General features: G+C 41.2%; 1 protein-coding gene across 1 annotated transcript in view; it reads right to left on the bottom strand.

The window, feature by feature from the left end:
- The window catches only part of SLCO5A1 (solute carrier organic anion transporter family member 5A1), a gene marked incomplete at both ends in the record, with an annotated part of 119,067 nt that overhangs the window by 20,859 nt on the left and 74,931 nt on the right, over window positions 1-23,277 (bottom strand). Inside the window, one exon of the mRNA XM_079722716.1 lies at window positions 4,000-4,198. Within this exon, the coding sequence (XP_079578842.1) occupies window positions 4,000-4,198 (199 nt within the window). The remainder of the gene's footprint in view (window positions 1-3,999; window positions 4,199-23,277) is intronic.

Genomic DNA, 23,277 nt, shown 5'->3' on the forward strand with positions numbered 1-23,277 from the left:
ACCTTGAATAAAAAATGTCCTCAAAACTTCCAAATAAAGTTGGTAATGGAGATATGAGAACTCAGACTGAAATTAAATTTCATTTAAGTATCTGCAACATTAAACGCTAGATGACAAAGCAATGGTTTCCAAGTTCTCAGAAAAACAAATGTTTAACCTATAATTCTATACCCACTCCAACTATCATTTAAATGTGAAAGAAGAATAAAGACATTTTAATACACTTACGGTTTCAGACAGCTTCTCTTTCCATGAACCCTTCCCTAGGAAGTTATCCAAGGATTTTTTCTGGCAAAATGAGGAGTTAACAAATAAATAACTACACAGACAAAACCTAGTGGATACAATTGAGATCTATGAAAGGAAGTTCCAGGATATAAGTTATGCAAAAGAGCAACCAATCCAATTGAAGCAAAATTATGGAGAGTTTCAGAAAAAAAGGATTCAAAAAAACAGAAGGTATAATGAGAACTTAAATACATATATATGGACAAGATAAACGCCAGTGGTAGGAGAAAGAACAGGCCTTTGGAACTCAAGGACAAACACCACAAGAAAGTCGTGGTCCAAATATGATACAATTTTAAGCAGGTTCCCTCCCCCACCCTACTTAGTAGATGACTATTCTTCTTCCACCCCCTCTATTTTCTGGAGAAAATGAACCAAAGGCTCTGGACTTAAGAGCACCACATGAAAGAGACCTTTGGCAAGACGCTAGGATGATGACAGAGGAATTTGGTAAAAGTTTGCAAAATGAACAGTAGCACCCTAGCCTCTTCCACCCACCACCCTACTCCCAGCTCTAGAATGTCAGCAGCTAGGCTTACAACCCTGAACCCACCGCAACACAGCCCAAGCCAGGAGATAGGAGCATCCTTCTCTTGAGGAACTGAAGCACCTCAAAGGTAAGACCTCAGGTTCTGACACTGAGCACCCCAATGAAAATGCCAGCTGTCCCCCTGCAATTACCTTACAGTGAGATCCACTAAATGACAAGCCATAATGAGATATAAAATAGTTTATAAAGAATAAGAAAAGTAGAGAAGCAATGAAGGATAGGAGAAAAAAACTGTGGAGAGAAAATAACAACAATTACATTTTTTAAAATTTAAAATGGAAACAAAAGACATGGTCTCCAGACATTAAAAGTTCATCAAGTGCTCAGAGGGGAAAAAAAAAGTGTATTGTGGTGAAATTTGGGAATACTGGGAATAAATGGAAACTCCCAGGAAGGAAAAGCAGGGTACATACAAAGGACTGGGAAAAAGAAAGGCCAGAATCCCCACAAGAGCATTAGAAATTAGACAAAAATGGGGTGAAAACTTTCAATTTTTTAGTGAAAACTATTCATCCAGTCCAAAGTTCTTAACCCAGCCAATTTGGCAATCAAACGTAATTGTTAAAAAAAAAAAAAAAAGAAAGAAAGAAAAAGAGGCTATTTCATGAAAAATCTCCAAAAAAAAAAGGTAACAGCCTTGACAGCCTTCCTGTACCTACTGGAGGATGTGCTCTAACAAAATGGGGGAGGAGGGCTTCCCTGGTGGCGCAGTGGTTGAGAGTCCGCCTGCCGATGCAGGGGACACGGGTTCATGCCCCGGTCCGGGAAGATCCCACATGCCGCTGAGCGGCTGGGCCCGTGAGCCATGGCCACTGAGCCTGTGCGTCCAGAGCCTGTGCTCCACAATGGGAGAGGCCACAACAGTGAGAGGCCCGCACACCGCAAAAAAAAAAAAAAAAAAAAAGGGGGAGGAAGCTAAAAAGGAGGCATACACAGAACCCAGAAAATGAAAGATCAGTACAGAGAGAGGCAAGTGAGATTCCTGGGGCAACAGTGGGGCAGCAGGCCCAGAGGGCTCCCATACAGATGACTCCAAGGGGTGGGGAAATGGAATCCTGAGTTCATCAGATGGGTGAAAAGTCATATTGAGATTTCTTGAGCCCTTAGAGGATATGGGAAGGCAGAAGCAGACTCAAAGAAAACAAAGGAAATGAAAATGAGGCAGTGATTTAATTCCAGGAAAATCACTGCTATACAAAGGAGGAAATCTAATCACGATACAGTACTTGTGTCTCAGCTGCTAACAATACTGTCATAACCATACCATGAAAATATCAGAAAAGGATTTGAGCATAACTTGTGAAGCAAATGCTAGACTTCTCATTGACTAAGACAGGAAGTCATAAATAATGTATTCATTTGGTTAATTTATACAGTATGCTTTAAAAATATAGAGGTAAATACCAGAAGAGATAGCTAAAAAGAATTTTAAATTATTGCCCCTGGGAAGCAGGGTCAGGAGACTGCTGGTTTTTTCTTACTAACTTTTAATATTCTATTTATGTTTTCCAATTGTAGTAAAAATAATTTGATAGAAATTGTTCTTAATGGATTAGTGATGACTAATAACAATAGCTAACTATCACTGAGCACTTACTGTGTGCCAGGAGAGCTGAGAGCTTTACACATGTTTCTTGTGTAATCCTTGTCTGTGATTTTTAGGTCAATAGACTAAATGTTTGGGTCCATGAAAAATTCCATGTTGAAAGCTAACCCCAAACGTGATGGTATTTGGAATTTGGGGACTTTGGGAGGTGACTGGGTCATGAAGGTGAAGCCCTTATGAATGGGATTAGTGCCCTTACAAAAAGGATCCTAGGGAGATGCCTCACGCCCACCATGTGAGGACACAGCCAGAGACAGCCATTTATGATCCAAAAAGCAGGTCCTCACAAGACACAGTAAAGCCACACAGTAAAGCCACACAGTAAAGCACAGTAAAGACACACCACTGCAGATCATCTGCTAGCACCTTGATCTTGGACTTCCCAGCCTCCGGAATTGTGAGAAATAAACTTCTGTTGTTTCTAAGCCATCTAGTCTATGGTGTTCACTTACAGCAGCCTGAATGGATTTATATACTGATACGTGTCAGCCATAACTCAGTTTTGCCCTCTGTAAAATCAGTATAATAATAGTACCTACCTGATTAGGCCTGTTATGAGGATTAATGAGTTAATATACGTAAAGCATTTAGAAGAATGCTTGGCATGCAGTAGTGTTAATATAAGGGTTAGCTACGTTTTGAACATCATCATTATTATTATTGTGACAGAAAGTTTCCAACCCAGATTGTTACATTAAAAAAAAAAAAAAAAAAAAGCTCAGAAAAGAATGTATAGGGACTTCCCTGGTGGCGCAGTGGTTAAGAATCCACCTGCCATTGCAGGGGACACGGGTTTAAGCCCTGGTCCGGAAAGATCCCACATGCCGCGGAGCAGCTAAGCCCGTGCGCCACAACTACTGAAGCCCGCGTGCCTAGGGCCCGTGCTCCACAACAAGAGAAGCCACTGCAATGAGAAGCCCGCACACCGCAACGAAGCGTAGCCCCCGCTCGCCGCAACTAGAGAAAGCCCGCGCGCAGCAACAAAGACCCAACACGGTCATAAATAAATAAACAAACAAACAAATAAATAAATAAATAAGAAAAGAATGTATAGAATGTTACTTTTGGATATAAAACAGAAAACACTGAAAATACACATTCATAGTTTCTTGTATAAGGAACATCCTTGGAAGGGTACACAAGAGATGAATTAAAGTGGTTCCCTGGTTTGTCTTTGGGGAGAAGTGGGGTGGAGGCCTTGGGGCACACTGTATTTTCATTGAACTTTGTTTTGAAACTGTGTGAATGTATTACCTATTCAAAACATTACATTAAAAAAAAAGAACAGTTTTCATTAAGCCAACTAGCATTTCCTCCTCATGTAGTGTAACCCAAATGCCATGGGAGATGTTGCGAGGGTCAAAAGGGACACAGACAACGGAGAGATGGAGGCCTCTGCCCAAGAGGGTGCAGCTCTACCGGGACAGAAACGCAGGCGTAGTGAGCCCCCCATGGAGGGAGGGGCGCAAGCCGAACCCTGGGATCCACACACCCCAGAGCTTCGCACTTCAATCATGACCAGGATGAGATGAGACGCCTCTTCCAAGATACTTACCCTGTTGTATATGGGATGTTTATGCCACCTAGATTGATACTTTCACATCCAACAATGAACAGGGTTGAAAAGCACAGTAAAGACACACCACTGCAGATCATCGCTAGCTTTGCAGATTCCCTTGCACCAAGTTTCAATTTTTTTATGATGTAGCCTCCAAGGACAATCCCAACACCGGCACTGGGGACAATGATGACGCCTGGAGAGAAGAAGGGAAGGACAGGATTAATCTGAAGTCATGTATACTATTATTTATTGTCTAATTATTCTGTTTCTACTTACTTAGTACTAAGGGAAAGAATTTTAAAAACACTATAATCAATAAATCTTTAATGTTTGTGATTTTATAGTATAGCTTATTTTCAACACATATAGCCAACAAAGGACTCATATCCAGAATGTGCAAAAACTTTCAAAGCCATAAAATAAAGACAAGCAACCCATTAGAGAGCAAGCAAAACTTAAATGGGCCTTCACTAAGGAGGAAATTCAGCTGACCCGTTAACTCATAAAGGTGCTCAGCCTCCTTACTAAGAGGGAAACACAAATTAAAGCCACAATGAAATACTTCTCCATGCCAACCATGTCAGTAAAAATGGAAAAGTCTGACAATACCACATATTGGCAAAGATACAGAGCAATGGGCACCCTCTACAAGGCTGGTGGGATGTAAATTGTGACAGACACTTTGAAAGACAGTATAGCATTATCTGGTAGAGTTGAAGATATATACACCCTGTGACAGGCAATTCCATTCCTGGATCTATACCCTGAAGAAACTCATGAACATGGGGACCAAAAGAAGTGTACAAGATATCTGAAGCACCATAATAGCCCCAAACTGGAAATAAACCAAACATCCATTAATAGATACATTACATGCAATAAATTCATGTAATGAAATGCTGCTATACAATAATAAACATTAGGACACATAATCACATACAAACACAATGTTGAATAAAGGAAGTAAAACACAACAGAAAACATGATCTGACTGTATAAAGTTCAAAAACAGGTAAAACTAAATGATGTGTTTAGAAATGAATATATAGGTAGTGCAACTATGAAGAAAAGTCAGGAAGTAAAAATTGCCATAAAAGCCAAGGTAGTAGGGGGATGGGTGGGATCTGGAAAGGATACAGGGGGCTCCTGGAGGACTGAAAATACTCCTTTTCATGACCTGGGCAGTAGTTACACAAGTGTTCACTTTATGATTATTCATTATCCCTAAGGTTTTTTTTGAAGTCTAGTTGATTTACAACGTTGTGTTAGTTTCAGATGTACAGCAAAGTGATTCAGTTATATATATATGTATATATATTCTTTTTCATATTCTCTTCCATTTTTGTTTATTATAGGATTTTTAATATAGTTCCCTGTGCTATACAATAGGACCTTGTTGTTTATCTACTTTATATATAATAGTGTTTATATGTTAATCCCAAATTCCTAATTTATCCCTTCCCCTCCCTTTCCCCTTTGGTAACCATATGTTTCTTTTCTATGTCTGTAAGTCTGTTTCTGTTCTGTACATAAGTTCATTTGTATTATATATATATATATATATATATACACACACACACACATATATATATATATTTTGGCCGTGCCACGTGGCATGTGGGATCTTAGTTCCCTGACCAGCAATCGAACCCATGCTCCCTGCAATGAGAGTGCGGAGTCCTACCCACTGGACCACCAGTGAATTCCCTGTATCATATTTTAGATTCTACACATAAGTGATCTAAGTTTTGATTAATGCACTTCTGTGTGCATTATGTTTCACAGTAAAAAAAAAAGCTAAAAAATTAGTCATATCGCCTGCCCCATGAACCTTACAATCTAAAAGAGAAATAAACAAAACACATTAGAGTATAATAAGATAATTATACAAAGGGCAGGGAGAATACAGGCAAAGAAGTACCTGAGTCTTCCCTGGGAGAAATCAGGGAGGACATCACAGAAGTGGCAGTCTTTGAGCTGACATTCGACAGATGAGACAGAATCTGTCTAATGTGCCAGCACGGAGAAAATATCCCGCACAAAGGATATAATACATGCAAAGGGGAAAAGATAACAGAATTGAGGATTCAGAGGAGTCCAAGCTCTGGGAGTGTGGAATGCAAGCTACTGGGGCGTGGCGGGACATGGGCAAGAGATGTAAAGCGAGCGAGACCATGAAGGATCATGGAGAGGAGCTCAGGTTGTACCTCTGGGCAACGGGAGGCCACCAAGGAATTTGGAGCCAGGGTCAGAGAGGATGGGAGGTGTGTGTGACAAAGATTATTGCTGGCGGTGAGATGCAGTCAACACTAGAATCAGAGACATGGCTGGGAGAGCACTGCAAAGGTCCAGGTGAGTCACAGTCAGGCTCCACACCGACAGCACAGCCAACAAGCTGAGGAGGGGACGGGGACACCTGGAAGGTGGCAGGGGTCCAGAAAATGAGGAGGAAAGGACCGGGGGAGAGCAGCTCTCGAACCCCACGGTAGGCACACCACGTGTGAAGGGCCCCGGGGGACAATCAAGGAGATATGCCTCACACAGTGGTCCCTGCCCCACGAGCCCAGGAAGAGCTGGTCTGGGACCTTCATAACAGGTGGCAGAATTCATAGCATAGAAGGGATGTTCCAACAAGACTGAGCAAAGTCAGAAGAGCTGAGGAAGATGAAGCCTGAAAGGAGATCTTGGTAAGAGCAATTTTAAGGGTGTTGTGAAGGTGGAAGCCAGCCCGTGAGCCACAACTACCGAGTCCGTGCGCCACAACTACCGAGCCTGCGCTCTAGAGCCCGTGCTCCGCAACAAGAGAAGCCACCGCAATGAGGAGCCCGCACACCGCAAGGAAGAGTAGCCCCTGCTCGCCACAACTAGAGAAAGCCCGTGCGCAGCAATGATGACCCAATGCAGCCATAAAAGTAATAATAAATAAAATAAAAATTTTTTTAAAAGAAAAGCATTAAAAAAATCTTACTGTATGTTATATGGCAAATTTTTTTAATTTTTTTAATAAAATAAAATAAAATACTACTCATAATTGTCCAACATAAACCTGTATGTGTTCTTCAATATATAAACCTTTGCCCAATATTTAGCTACTATGTCCTCTCAAACACATAAACCTCTGTAAGCTTTTGAGCTACTGTGTGTATATATCTGAATCTAAAGAAGTCATCGCTGCATAAGTATTGACCAGAGGACCCTGCTTCGTTCATAAAAGGTCTGAGCACATCCTACTGCTTTCCAGTAGGAAATCTTTTATCTACTTACTTATCCAAGCAGATTGACATGTTAATTCTCCTACTTCCTTTCTTTCCCTTATTTCAAGCATGATCCCCTAGCATTCAATGTTGAAGTTTTTGCTCTGGGTCACAATACTGCTTACGCTTACAAAGTGTGGCTGGATGGAGTCAAAAGGTCTTTATGAAAAATGATATTCGGTGAATTACCAAATATTAAAGCTACTGATGAAATTTTTCCTCTTCACTCCAATTTTTGTTGATATGCAGACATTATCTATTTTGCAAATAGACACATAAAATATGCCTAAGCCCAAGGCATCATTTGGAACACGGGAAAACCTTGAACTGGAAGACAGGAGGACAAAATCAGGTGACCCACTCATCAGGAATGTCTCAGGTTCAGGGAACTGCAATCGCGCTGCTATTGCTATTGCGAAGAATCACAACCTGCTTTCGCAGGACCCAGTGCTTGCCCCCATCATAAGACCTGCCACCATCTACTGGGTTTACTTCTCTCTTTCCTGCTAGACTGGAAGGCTCCTGTGCATGGTAGGGACTATATCTTTATTATCTTCATACCTTTCTAGCACTTACCAAGGCCTGGTGAATGTATGGATGAATAATTTTGTTATTTAGAATTTATTACAGGGCTTCCCTGGTGGTGCAGTGTTTGAGAGTCTGCCCGCCGATGCAGGGGACGCAGGTTCGTGCCCTGGTCCAGGAAGATCCCACAAGCTGCGGAGCGGCTGGGCCCATGAGCCATGGCCACTGAGCCTGGGCGTCCAGAGCCTGTGCTCCACAATGGGAGAGGTCACAACAGTGAAAGGCCCGTGTACCACCCCCCCAAAAAAAAAAAGAATTTATTACATAAAATCCTCAAATGACATTCATTTTTGTTTTCAATTAGTCCTTGAAATAAGCCATATATTGTTTTACAAATAGGAGATCTAAGATCTCATTTGGAGTTAAAATAACTTGCTAAAATCAGTTTAAAACTGGCACACATGAAATATCTAGACTGACGCCTAAAAAATCTCACTGTTATCAAAATTGACTTGGGCGTTATTAGCAAAAGCTTAACTGCCAAGCCACCACAGGTGACAAAGCGTGGAATGTCAGTAGCCCTCTGATACCCTCTTTTCTATGGTGAGATCACAATGGTGCAGACTGTCCTACTGTGGTGAATTAAGTTAGTATAGACAGATCCTCAGAATCTTAGATGTCCTCATGCTCTTTTCTCTAAATTCTCTGACCCTTTCTGTGTATTCCACTTCCAAAGTTTTCCTTAGGTGAGTTGAAAAGTAAGTGGTTTTCAAACCTAAGACTATGAATCAATACAGACTATCATTGTCAGCCATTATGGCTTCCAGGTTCTGCCGTTGCCTCTGGGGAAGGCAGCCGGGACGGAAGGGGAGGAGAAAGCGGGGTGAGCACCTAGAAAAGAAGGAAGTACAATTCGTTCTCATGCCCATTCTCTCTCTCTCTCTCTTTCCCTCTCTCCCACCTTTCTCTTTCTTTCTGTACACATATACACCACACACACACACACACACACACACACACACACACACACTGATGTTAGCTATAGGCCAGAAACTGTGATAACTGCTGTATGGATAGTATCTCTTCTAATTCTCAAAATTGTATGCATTTTGAATTGCTCTGAAATCAGAATGTGTCTGACAATCAATAGGATCTCTACCTTGTGTCATTGTCTAATTAGAAGCATTTTTCTTTCATAGTAACTCAAAATCATGGGGCATCTTACAATGAATGGTGTCTTAGGTTGGAAAGAATACAGAAGTTTCTTTCCACATCCCAGGTGAGGAAACATCTAGTGAGTGATAGAGCAGGGGAATAAACTCAAATTTATTTAACTTTTCCAAATACTATGTTTCTAATCTTATGATACAAAATAACTGTTTTCCTATCACCCAAGCCTAAATATTTTACCCCTTTAAGCTTCCACTTTCCCTTGCAAATATTTTCTTACAGGAAATAAATAACAATTATTGTCAGAGGGGAATAGGAGAAGAGAATATTTTTCAAGTTCGAACCTTGAAGCCAGCAAATTTTAAATGGTCTGAGAATACACAGCACAGTAAGTATACATTTTCACAAACTGCTCATAAATCCACAAAGTATCACAAAATCACAATATTGCATATTTCTCTTTCTCTTTCATAGATCTCACTATCACCCTAAAAATCTCAGAAATCCCTTCACCAACTATGAACGAGGTCCATCATTAGAATTAATTTATAGTGCCATTTTTATAATTCGGTGACTGTTTTAAGACAGAGACCAGACTATTTCTTTTGATCCATAATATTTCATAGCATAACATCAAGTCAAATTGTAAAGGATGCCCTGTTCGCTTGGAATTAGGTGGGGCAGCCCGTGTATGTTGACCTGAACAGCATGTGTCACTCAAAGCTACCGGGCACCTGGAGAGAAGCCTATAGGTTGAGTGGCAGGATTTATAGGGGTTCTTCTTTAAATTTTTTTTTTTTGGCCACGCCACGTGGCATGTGGGATCTTAGTTCCCAGACCAGGGATCGAACCCACGGCCCCTGCAGTGGAAGCACGGCGTCCTAACCACTGGACTGTCAGGGAGGTCCCAATATCAGGGTTCTCTCAGCAATTCTCCTGAGGCAGATAGGCTGCTGCAGACGGCCTGTCTGCCTCTACCACTTCAGAGGACACAGAGCCAGAAGCAGACCTCTCCAGCCACAGCTTCCTCTGTTGAGGACCCCGTGATGAACACAGTGGGGCTCAGGTGGGACCCCCTGCAGCTCAGCAACAGAGCCTGCTCTGAAACATCTTGCATGACCTTGCTGAAATGATTAATAAAGGCTTTCCAAGGAATTACACATCTCTGAAAACCTAACCTCCATCACTTCAGCCTGGAGACATCAAAATCAAGCTCACCCTGAACCTCCAGCAGGGTAAATGGGTCTCATTCAACCACAGTAACACTCTCTGCAACTCTGCCAACACAGGGGAATGCCGTGCAGCACGAGAGAAATATGAGAACCCCAGTCTCAGGGATTCAAGGTCTTGGGAGCACTGAGGGAAAGGTAATAAAAAGGTACATTCAACAGAGAAAACAAGCCCACTTTTCATTTCAGGGTTCTGCAAAGCTCTGGCTGAAATAATACATAAAATCAAATGCCAAGCTGGGTCGTGAAAGGGATTCAAAAATCAAATCAAATGAATATTTCATCCTGTATGGCTTAAAAACCTAAAAGAGCTTTCTGCATCCAGGCAATAAAACCACAAAGGGCAAAAATAACTTGAAATGATGAAATGCAAAATATCAAAGTGTTTACTTCTGTTTTTCACTGGCTCTGGGAAACTTAACGTGAAACAGCAAAAGCTTTAAACAAATTATTGCAAGAGAAGGGGGGGATTTTGTAGAGGCAATTTTACAGAAGACGAAAGGATCTTATTAACCTTTTCAGTTATCTAAAGAAGCCTCAAAGGAAGACCTTAGTGTTAAGTTACTAGACTCAGTTTCCGTTCAGAGAAGCAAAGCCTACAGATGTGGGCCAGTGCCAAAGACAAAACCCTCTTTGGAGGCCCTATGGGGGAGATCCATTTTCCCTCAGCACTTTTCAACATCTCCCCTTTCCATTGTTGTCCAACTCCAGCAGCTCTTGAGCCTTCCCATCGAGAGAGTTGATGGTCATTATGCCCAAGAATAGCTGAGCTACAAAACCTGGCAAAGCTATCCTTCCCCTGGGACAAGTAAGCAGATTTTTCTTTCTTTTTTTTCTTTTTTTTTTTCTTTTTGGCTGAGTTGGGTCTTCGTTGCTGCATGCGGGCTTTCTCTAGTTGTGGCGCGCGGGAGCTACTCTTGGTTGCGGTGCGCAGGCTTCTCATTGCGGTGACTTCTCTTGTTGCGGAGCACGGGCTCTAGAGTGCAAGCTCAGTAGTTGTAGCACGCGGGCTCAGTAGTTGTGGCGTGTGCGCTTAGTTGCTCCGCGGCATATGGGATCTTCCAGGACCAGGGATCGAACCCTTGTCCCCTGCATTGGCAGGCAGATTCTTTTTTTTTTTTTTTTTTTTGCAGTACGCTGGCCTCTCATTGCTGTGGCCTCTCCCGTTGCGGAGCACAGGCTCCGGACGCGCAGGCTCAGCGGCCATGGCTCACGGGCCCAGCCGCTCTGCGGCATGTGGGATCTTCCCGGACCGGGGCACGAACCCGTGTCCCCTGCATCGGCAGGCAGACTCTCAACCATTGTGCCACCAGGGAAGCCCCAGGCAGATTCTTAACCTCTGCGCCACCAGGGAAATCCAAGCAGATTTTTCAAACTCTATTTATCCAAAAAAAAAAAATTTTTTTTGAGACAAACTTCTACACACCTAACCATACTTGTTAGAGTGCTTTTGCCCCACTATGGCCAAGCGAAAACTTGACTCATTAAAAGCCATGTTAATTCTGCCAAATGAATAAGGAGGACCAGAGCGGCCATTTAATAAAGATCATCAACTCACTAAATGCTCTGTTTATTCTTTCTTTCTTTTTTTTATTGACAGCTTCGTTGAGCTATAAGTCACATACCATACAATTCACCTACTTAAATAAGTGTACTATTCAATGTTTTTTAGTATATTCACAGAGATAAGCAACCATCACCACAATCAGTTTCAGAATATTTTCATGACCCTAGAAAGAAACCCTGTACCCATTAGCTATCAAGCTCATTTCTTCCTATGCCCCTTCCTCAGCCCTAGACAACCACTAATTTACTTTCAGTCTCTACAGATTTGCCAATTCTAGATGTTTCATATAAATGGAGTCGTAAAATATGTCTGGCTTCTATCACTTAGCATAATGTTTTCAACACTCATCCACACTGTGGCACGTGTCAGTACTTCATCCCTATTTATGGCCAAACAATAATCCATTGTACTAACAGACTACATTTGACTTATCCATTCATCAGTTGATGGACATTTAAGTTGTTTCTATTTTTGGCTATTAGAATAATGTTGCTATGAACATTCATGTACAAGTTTTTATGTGGACATATGTTTTCATTTCTCTTGGACATATGCCTAGAGATGGAATTTCTGGATCATCTAGTAATTCTATGCTTGAGGAAATGCCAAGCTGCTTTCCAATACAGCTGCATCATTTGACGCTCCTACTGCCAGTGTGTGAGGTTCCAATTGCTCCACATCTTCACCAGCATTTGTTATTTCCACAAATAATATTTGATTACAGACATCCAAGTGGGTGTAAAGTGGTATCTCATTATGATTTTGATTTGTATTTCCCTGATAACTAATAAGATTGAGCATCTCTTCATGTGGCCATTTGTACATCTTCTTTGGAGAAATATCAGTTCAGATCCTTTGCCCATTCTTTTTATTTTTTATTATTATTATTATTATTTTGCGATACGCGGGCTTCTCACTGCTATGGCCTCTCCCGTTGCGGAGCACAGGCTCCGGATGCGTAGGCTCAGCGGCCATGGCTCACGGGCCCAGCCGCTCCGTGGCATGTGGGATCCTCCCGGACCGGGGCACGAACCCGCGTCCCCTGCATCGGCAGGCGGACTGTCAACCACTGCGCCACCAGGCAAGCCCCTAATCTTGTATCTTGCAATCTCACTAAACTCATTTACTAGTTCTAATAATTTTTTAGTGCACTCCTTAGGATTTTCTTTATACAAGGTTGCGTAAATCTATGAATAGAGATAGTTTTACATCTTTCTTTCCAATCTGGATGTCTTTTATTTCATTCTCTTGCCCTACTTTCCTGGCTAGAATTGCCAGTGCAATGATGAATAGAAGTGCCAAGAGCAGACATCTTTGTCTTGTTCCTGATCCTAAGAGGAAAGCATCCATTCTTTCATCACTAAGTATGATGTGGATTTCTTGTAGATGCCCTTTATTGCTTTGTTTTTAAACCTCCAATCATTTAAATAGTAATCGAGCTAAAATTCATTTCTGTGTTATTTACAAATATGTTAGGTATAACTTTCAGAAAGCTCATAAAAATATATAATTTTTAAAACATATATTTAATTTAACAGAAAACATTTACTGAGTAGCTACTATGTCTTGGCTCTGTTCCAGACTCTGAAGGTACTTAGTGAATAAAGCTGACAAAAAACCCTGCCCTCACTGAGTTTACAATCTACCGTGGGGAAAAGAGACAATAAACCAATAACTGTAAGCAAACTGTATTGAATGTTAGAAGGTAAAAAAGCACCACAGAGAAAAATGTTCAGCCTAGCAAGGAAAATCAGGAGTTCTGGGAGAGGAGTTGCATTTTTAAGTGGGGCACACTGGGTAGGGGCTCATTGACAAGGGACCATCTGAGCAAAAACTTGGAGGAAAGGAAGTACAGCATGCATAGAAAATAAATGATCCCCCAATTACACACTGTTTTCATCTATCCATTAAAATAAGTTTACTGAGAGCCAAGATTATTAAAGGTCAGAACATTTTATAACTAGAGAAAATTCAACAATTAAACTCACTTGCCTGCTGAATGAGATAGCTTAAGGCAGAAAAACTAAGAACTTTGGACAAAGCAGGGACAGTTGAGACGGAAATGTTAACCAGTTCGCTATACAGCCTGCACTTTTAAAATAAAGATGTTTTGTTTCAAATGACATGCATAATTCCACAGGTAAAGAAATCCACAAAATAAGTTTTATGAATGGAAACATAATCTAGTAATCTAATGGTCTGAGTATCTTTGGAGAACACCAAACCTACTGTTTATGAGAACTTAGGTTTCAGAAATCCATTAATTAATCACTTTATAAAAATAGCCATTGGGGGGCTTCCCTGGTGGCGCAGTGGTTGAGAGTCCGCCTGCCGATGCAGGAGACACGGGTTCGTGCCCCGGTCCGGGAGGATCCCACATGCCACGGAGCGGCTGGGCCCATGAGCTATGGCCGCTGAGCCTGGGCATCCGGAGCCTGTGCTCCGCAACGGGAGAGGCCACAGCACTGAGAGGCCCGCATATCGCAAAAAAATAAATAAATAAATAGCCATTGGGTTGAAAGCAATAGAAAAGAAACAGATGACATGGTTCTTGTGTGCCTTCCTAATGCAATAACAAGCCCCATCAACCGATGCGTCTCGAAATCTCTCAGCAAAATAGTCTCTTTCCCTCATTGTTCAGACCTTATCTACTCTTAGTGTTGAAGAATAAAATCACACATTTTCAAATAAAACTTCTCTTTGGAAAGCAACAATAGATCTTCAAAAGCTAAAAGAATAAGAAAATGCAATAAAGATTTTAAATTTCACCCCAAATGATCAAGTGAACCAGCAAATGAAAAAAAAATACAGTGTAGCAACAATCAATGCAATGTACCTCCCAACTAATAGCCACTGGCTCCTCTCCCAGTATCACGGTCACTGGCTCACTTTCAAGGCCAGATATTACACTAGGGGGCGCTCCACCAGGTTCAAAGGTAGCCCTGTATCTTTTCACATTTTTCTTTTCACCAAAATGAAGGATATGCAAGGCACATGCCAAACGCAGTGGTTTTTTACTCAAAGCTGGAGAGGAGTAGTTGACATCTCAAACAACTGGGTTGGAACTGAAAGCAACCATTAAAGACGGGGAAGTGGACGGAACAAAAAAAAAGAAGGCAATTTAACAGATGCGACTCAAGTTTCAGCCTGTTAGAGCAGGAAAGAACGCTGTGTTTTAGTATTTACTAGCATGTGTTTTAGAGCAGCGGTCCCCAAGCTTTCTGGCACCAGGGACCAGTTTCGTGGAAGACAATTTTTCCACAGATGAGGGGTGGTGAAGGGATGTTTTCAGGACAGTTCAAGTGCATTACATTTATTGTGCACTTTATTTCTATTATTATTACATTGTAACATATAATGAAATAATTGTACAACTCACCATAATGCTGACAGGAGGTGGAGCTCAGGAGGTAATGCAAGCGATGGGGAGCGGCTGTAAGTACAGATGAAACTACGCTCGCTCGCCCGCGGCTCACCTCCTACTGTGCGGCCCGGTTCCTAACAGGTCACAGACTGGTACCGGGCCGTGGTCTGGGGGTTGGAGACCCCTGTTTTAGAGTTTACTAACATTTTCACAGTTATTCCCACATAATATAAAATTAATTGTTTGGGGGTTTTATTCGTCTGTTATCATAGAACCACAGAATTTGGGAGTTTACTCCAGAGATGACTACCTATCCCCTGATGACGACCCTTCTTTCTTGAAGGTTATGACCCTAAGATGGGCTGGGAGCACATACCATTGGGCAAAATTCTACCGGGCAGATATTTTATATTAACACAAAATTTCTACTGACACCTTATTCCGAGATTTTTGGGACTCTGATCTAAAAACAAATAAAGACTTATCTACTATTAACTGTCAGCTCTAAAAATGCACCTGATGCTTTTACAATACTTGAGGTAACTGTAAGTTCGTTTCCTTAATTATCTTAAACATGCTCCCTAAAAATCTTCAATTAATGTGTAGAATGCTTTGCCCAGCAAAGTTCATGCCCATGACTCTGTTCAAATAAATAAAAGTTAAGTACAAATTGACAGTTTGCTGATACATATACTATATATATATATATATATATATATATATATATCTTGTAACTACAACTATCAACCTATTGATTACATGAATAACTATCTCTGAGAACAAGGCTGAAATAAGAACAATAACAAAAAACTTGTAATGTCACAAATACAGATGTGCTATGGGAAAATCTTATCAAAGGATATGGACGATTACACAGCTACTCCAGGTCTGAATGATTCCACCAAGTTCAACTGCATTTCCAAAAGGGTTTGATATTTACATAGAATATATTTCAAACAAATTTAGGGAAGATACGGCAAAATAATATTGAACTATTCTATACAAAACAATTAAACACAAATCGTTCCTTGAACAGGTAAGAGAAGTATGCACCTATAATGTTTTTAAATATCCGCTTTAATCAAAAAACCAACAGAAATTATATTCATCTTTAGTGCAAATAGAAACATAAGAAAAATTTCAATACGATGACTTTTTTTTTGACCACACCACGCGGCTTACAGGGTCTTAGTTCCCTGGACCAGGGATTGAACCCGGGCCCACAGCAGTGAAGGGGCCGGGTCCTAGCCACTGAACTGCCAGGGAACTCTCTCAGTATGATGACTTGAAAAAAAATTAACCGTTAGCCTGAAATCTAATCAGTCGAACAGTAACAAATGCAAATAACCCCATGTTCTACCTTCTAGCCAATGGAAAGATGCCACAGTGAGAAGTGGAACCTGACAGCAAAGCAAATTTTCTGTGGTCCATCATGAGATGGTTCAGGTTACAAGAGGGCATCACTTCCACTTCTAATAATGTCTAAGCACATGTTTCATTATTTAGTTGAAAAGAGTAAGGTGTTTCCTGCCTGTGTGGTATAACTATATCGTGGCCATATTTAAGAGCCAAGATATTCATTAGGTCCAGACATGATTTCTACGAGTTAACAGCATCTCTGCGGAAATGAGAAATGGTGACATGAGCTGGGAGTCAGAACAGTTTGTCTCCAGCCCCAGTTTGCCACTACCTGTGAGGCCGTGAACCCTTCAGTTAGTGCCTATACCTTTATTTACCTATCAACAAAATGGACAATATTATACTCCAGCCCCTACTTTCCTCCCTTCCTCATCTCTTTCAATAATACTCCTGGTTCTCCTGTCCTATTATGGAGAATGGAATATTTGATGAATAGAGATGAAAGCCAGGGTCGTTCTCATTAATAATTAATACTTGTGTTGCTCTTTACACTCAATAAGTCATTTTTAAACTTTTTAAAACTTCAACAGCCCTGTAAAATGGCTATGATTACACCATTTCACAACTAGTAAGACTGAGACCAGAGAAATTAGTTAACTCACCCAAGGAGGCAAATAAATGGGCAGAGATTGAACACAGACCTGATGACTCCAAAATTCATCACCTTTCTCTTATAAGATGTTGACTCACTGCAAAGCAGATAGGGATCACCTCACTTTAGTAGGGTAGGAACCTGCTAAAACAGGACCACGCTCAATAAAAAGTTCCTGAGTTCTTAAAAGGAGAGACTGAATCATCAAGCTACCTTACTCTTCGATAGTCCCTCCATAAAAAGCAAAAAGTGTGGCAGTTCAACCTCAGTTCCATCACACACACCAAAGGAGAAAAAAAATCAATATATCTGTAAAAGAAATTTAAAGTGCCAGGGAAAGGTATTACATATATCCAGAGTAAGATGGTAAGACGCTAACTAACTTGAATGCCTAGAAAAAGAAGTTGCTCACAAAAATCAGAGGATTTTGTGAGGTTGGGGGTGGGGTAGAGGAGACAGTGGGAGGTCTGTTAGTTGAGCTTTGGTGAAAGCTTGTCTAATCCAATCCCTCGTTCCCAAGATGAGACTGAGGGCCAGAGAGGTTAATGTTTACCTTCAGTCATTCATCAGATCCACTGGGTGTATCTTGGATGTGATTTAACCAAGGACGTGACGCACTTGTTAGCGGAAATGCTTTTACATTTGCTCCTGACACTTCATTCTTTCCCCTGGGTTTTCAGTCCTTTAGAAAAGCTCCCTAATCTTTCTCAGTTCAACTTTTATACAAAAATGAATCCTGCTCTGTGAACAGAATGTAGTATTTTTTGATAACTAAAGCTCTCAAGGGAGCTCTGGGCCATTCTGAACCTCAGTGATCATCAAGGGGCGATGAATGTAGATGTAGAAATCTGGAGAAAACTGATCTGAATGCCCTCTGAGCCCAGAAAGCCCCTTAGAAGTGATGTTTGTCTTTATATGTGTGTGTGTTTGCACACGCGTGCATGCACTCGTGCACGGGCACTTGGAAAAGAAACACCAAACATAAGGACTCTGCTATTAATCATCAAAGATAGGTGAAACGAAAACATTTCATCTAACTGAGAGATCTGATCAACTGATGTTTCACTGCACTATGCTCAAACATGAAAACTAAAATACTTAAAATGTATTTCTCCCTCCTAAGAGTAGTGAAAAATAGACTTATTTGAGGTTGAAAAATAAAGGAGAATAAATAAATCAGAGATATAAAGATTTATCCCTAGCTCAACACTGATTCAACTGAAATCAGTTTCACATACAATGTGTTTCACTCTTAAAACAATTGCACTGTTATCATTTACATTACATCTCCAAGCCTCCATCAGTTCAGATGAAATAATCCTTCAGCCTTCATGTTAATATCAGGTCTCTTGCCTTCTCTTTCATTTTTCCCACTACCTTTAGCCATTTTTCTCTCTTCTTACTCTTCGAATCAATTTCTCCCAGGTAATCTTTCCAATGAATGTTTCCACATATCCTAAGTCCTAGCTTCATTCTTTTGCCTTAGATTCATTTTCATGAGAGTATCTCATAAAGTGAGAACTGAAGATATTACTAGAAGCTACTTTCCAGGCACTGTGCTAAGCACACCATCTACATCCCCTCATTTAATCATCACACCTCTTTCCTAAAAGTTAAGGAACTTGTCCAAGGACACAGGCAGCCCACTGGGGTCACTATACTGTAAGGTGCTTGAGGATGGGATCCCTCTGTGTTCTCATTGTGGTTTTTCCAGCACCTAGCACAGTGCCAGGCCCATAGAAGAAGCTCTATAAATATTTGTGCATGGATGGCCAATGGATGGATGGATGGATGAAGAGAAAGAGCAGGAATTTCAACAAGATCTGCCTCCCTCCAAACCTGTACTATATGTCTTACCCAATACATTAAAAGTTGGAGGGGAAAGAATTAGTGCAATAAAAATTCTAAGCTATAAGCAGCTTCTCTGTGGACCAGCTCAGTCTATACATTGTGGACCTGTATTATGGGCTGCTTCGGTGTATAGCTTACAAACATTGCTCTGTACACCTTGGTTTTAGCTACTCTATGCTGGAGAGAGTAGGGCCTCCACAGCAGTACTGTGGGGAGGACTGAAAATGATGCACAGACAGCCCCTCTCTATCCCTGTGCCCAGCTAAGAGTGGGATCTAACAAAGGTCCCTGGCTTCTACCATCACAGCACAGGCCCATACTGAAGGAAAGACTCCAAGTTTATTTGGATTCCCAAAAGCTATCCAGATTTTTCAAAGGGTTTTCAGAAAGATTTTCTCTGTTGATCTTTGTAACAATCTGCTAAACCTTGGCAGGGGTAGCGGGTAAGGACTGAGTATTATATGACAAATAGAGTCATGAGCTCTCAGTCTCCCTCGCCTGGCTGGAATTAGCTTCTCTGCCAGGATAAAGCCAAACTGAGAGAACTGTGTGCCTGTGAAAGACATGAGCAAGGCCTCTGATGCTGCTACAGTGCAGGACAGAGTGTAGAGTATGCCAACTTTGGGGTAAGAGAAGGGGAAATACTAATATAACATACTGATGCATATTTATTTATTGCATACATAATACTCATATTTACTTACATATTCAAACAGAAACGAAAGAGGGAGGAACAAAGAAAATGCCACCTGTAGAGGAAGAGAGAGAATTGGAGCAAACTAGGATGAAAGCAAGGCTTCTCTGAATGTCCTTTGTTTTATGGTTTTGACTTTCAAATCATATAAATGTCTTACATAATTTAAAAAAACAAATTTAACTTAAAAATAGAAAAATAAAGTAATCCCTAAAAACTGAAAACAAATTAAAGCAAATAAATCTCCACAGCATATCGGGTTGTGGGCATAACCAAACAGAGAAGAATTATTTCAAATAACTAGGTCACAGTATTTTGCAAATCCCTAAGAGATAGCCTATGGACAGAAAGAACCACAAAGATGTCTAAAACTGCATTTCATATTTCATAGTTAGTAAAAACACTGAGAGTTGGTTTGAAACCATTATACATACACACACACACCTGGATACAGTAATTATGTAAAAGTTATTAGGAAGAAAGACTTTCAGTATTAGAGCAAAGAGATACAATATCAAAGAAGTTAAGTAATAACCTGTAATCTTACATTTGAAGTGGAAATATCAATATAACTTCATGATTTGTTTTCCTCTTTTTATTAAAAACAAAAAGGCCTAGAAACAATGACAATCTTGTAGCAACGAGCAAACCCAGTGCCCAGATGGTGATCTCCAAAGATCACTTTCCTCTAAAAGGAACCAAGACTCCTTGCAGAAGTGTGACTGATCCCAGGTCTAGGGCAGGAAACCATAAAAACTACTGAGGTCATCCAAATGTTGCAGATGCTAGCTTGAAGGGGCTCCCAGTGGCCAAAGACTGAACAACTGGAGCATCAGAAAGAATAATGGGGCTTCCCTAGTGGCACAGTGGTTGAGAGTCCACCTGCCGATGCAGGGGACACGGGTTCGTGCCCCGGTCCGGGAAGATCCCACATGCCGTGGAGCAGCTGGGCCCGTGAGCCATGGCCGCTGGGCCTGCGCATCCGGAGCCTGTGCTCCGCAACGGGAGAGGCCACAGCAGTGAGAGGCCCGCGTACCGCAAAAAAAAAAAAAAAAAAAAAAAAAAAAAGAATAATGATTGCAGTAGATTAAAGTATATCAAACATATAAAAAGCCATGTGTTCATTATATTTTTTAAAATTTACTGGTCACTATACCAATTTGCTAGAACAAAATTTTTTACTCTGATAATTGGTAAATAAAGAGAAAGAATCACAAAAGAAATAATGGTTTGGAGAACTGGCCAGACAGGAGGCTGGTCATTTGGGAAACTGACTTAGAGCAATTCAAAGAGAGAGAGAGATGGGGAGACAGAGAGACCGAGACAGAGAGAGATTGATTGATGATGCAGTATGTTGTGAACTTTCCTTCCCAACACCTCCTGCCTATCTGCTGCCCTAGAAGATTTCTGCCACTTTACTCCTATGATCGGGACTAAAATAGTCACTCCTTACAATTTCATTTAAATGTATTACTTCTCTTAACACGTGAGATTTAGCAAAATGCCTTTGAATACCACTCTAAATTAGACTAATACAATGTTTGTTTTAAATCAGAAAAACTAACAAAACTCTTTAATGGGGATTTAAATTTAACACAGTCTTACAACATGAAAAGGGGGAAACCAATTTGTATTGAGCACCTATGACTATATACCAAATGTTTTAAGATATCATTATCTCATTTAACTTTTGTCAGTAGCCCTAGGAGAGGATCATTCACATTTTACAAATGAGAAACTGAGAGAGAGTGGTTAAGGGACTTGGCTAAAATCATGCATTTAGTTAAGGAACAGAGCTGGGATTCAAAGAGAAATCCGTGAACTACATCACACTCCTCACCTAAAAGAAAAAGAGATCACATGCATGCTGGACATGGTCGAAGTCTGTGGTGATGCACCATTACTAAAAATACCGCAGTGATGAATTGCTCATTAACTATTTCCCTTGTAAGAAAATCATGTAACTCTACAGGGAGATGTAAGAATAAGTTTATTTGGTACTTGTGGCCTTGGGAAAATTATTTAATCTAAGATTTTTCAAGAAGGAAGAAGTCATAGAGTTCATTCTAGTCCAAATTATTGTTTTCTAGATTAGAAAACAGACCTGGAGAGAAACAGTGATAAGCCTAAAACCAAACAATGGGTTAGCGGCATGAGGGCAAAGAGACTCTCCACCTTAGGTACCACTGTAGCCCTTGGGGAGCCCTCGGGGAGCTCTGAGAGGTAACATAGCCCTTGGGGTACAGAGGTAACTGTAGCCCTCAGGGAGTTCTGAGAGGTAACGTCAGAAGGCCTGAGCCATCCTACGGAATTAAGAAAGTGTGTGTGCAGGTCAATTTAAAATTTACTTTAATTTATTTATTTATTCTTGGCTGCGTTGGGTCTTCGTTGCTTTGCATGGGCTTTCTCTAGTTGCGGCCAGCGGGAGCTACTCTTCATTGCAGTGCGTGGGCTTCCATTGTGGTGGCTTCTCTTGTTGTGGAGTACGGGCTCTAGGCGCACGGGCTTCAGTAGTTGTGGCACGCAGGCTTAGTTGCTCCGCGGCATGTGGGATCTTCCCGGACCAGGGCTCGAACCCGTGTCCCCTTCATTGGCAGGCGCATTCTTAACCACTGCACCACCAGGGAAGTCCCCAGCATCCTTTATTGATGACAGTGAGCATGATGGTTCTGTACATGTAGGTGCTAAGACCCCCTGGAGAGTTCTACCGTTGAGACTGTACAGAGCAAGAACCTATGTGACCAGCAAAATATAGAAGAAATAAAAATATAAGAAGTATTTTAAAATATAAAAAGTATTTCAAAAATATAAAAAGCTCCAGCTGAGACTCCATGTGGACTCTGCTTCCTGGGTGTTCCCTGCACATGTCACTGGTGCCTGAGATAAGAGAGAAAGTGGGTCCTGCTGTGCCCTTCAGAGACGGCCTGTGGATGCAAAGTCCATTCTTTCTTTCTTTGTTTGTTTTGGGCTTGCGGGATCTTAGCTCCCCGGCCAGGGATCAAACCCATGACCCCTGCAGTGGAAGCGTGGAGTCCTAACCACTAGACCACCAGGGAAGTCCCAGTCCATTCTTACTTTAATGCTGTAGTTGGGTAGTATCCATGTGTAGCAGTTGTCATTTTGGGTCCTCTGAGGCTTCTTAAGCAACTCAACCCTGCCTAACCGCCACCATGAGTGCATTGGCTAAGAACCGGCCACACGGTAAGCACTCAAACATGTCTTAAATTAATTGGTTAATGAACAAACAGAATCTGAGTATCCTGACATACTGTCCACTACAATCTTCTACCAAAGTTCTAATTGGCATTGAAGAAAAACTAATGTAATTCGGTGTGATAAATACCTCTCTGCTCAAAAAAACCTATCATTGTCTCTCTGAGTTTCTAACAGCCTCTGTTCATCTCAAGATTGTTTAACATTACAGAAGGGAGAAGGCTCTAGCAGCTGCTGCAGGATGTTGGTTTGCAGGGGACCTTCCTCTTCTCTCGAGTTTAACTGTGGTGTTCATACATCTCGCAGAGCCAAACCTCATCACCTGACCTTGGAAATGGCCAGTGATGCTACAGTACATCCACACCGAATACAGTCTATCTGCATTTAAAAGGTT

Source organism: Hyperoodon ampullatus (genome assembly GCF_949752795.1).
Source record: "Hyperoodon ampullatus genome assembly, chromosome: 17".
In the NCBI taxonomy this organism is placed as follows: domain Eukaryota; kingdom Metazoa; phylum Chordata; class Mammalia; order Artiodactyla; family Ziphiidae; genus Hyperoodon; species Hyperoodon ampullatus.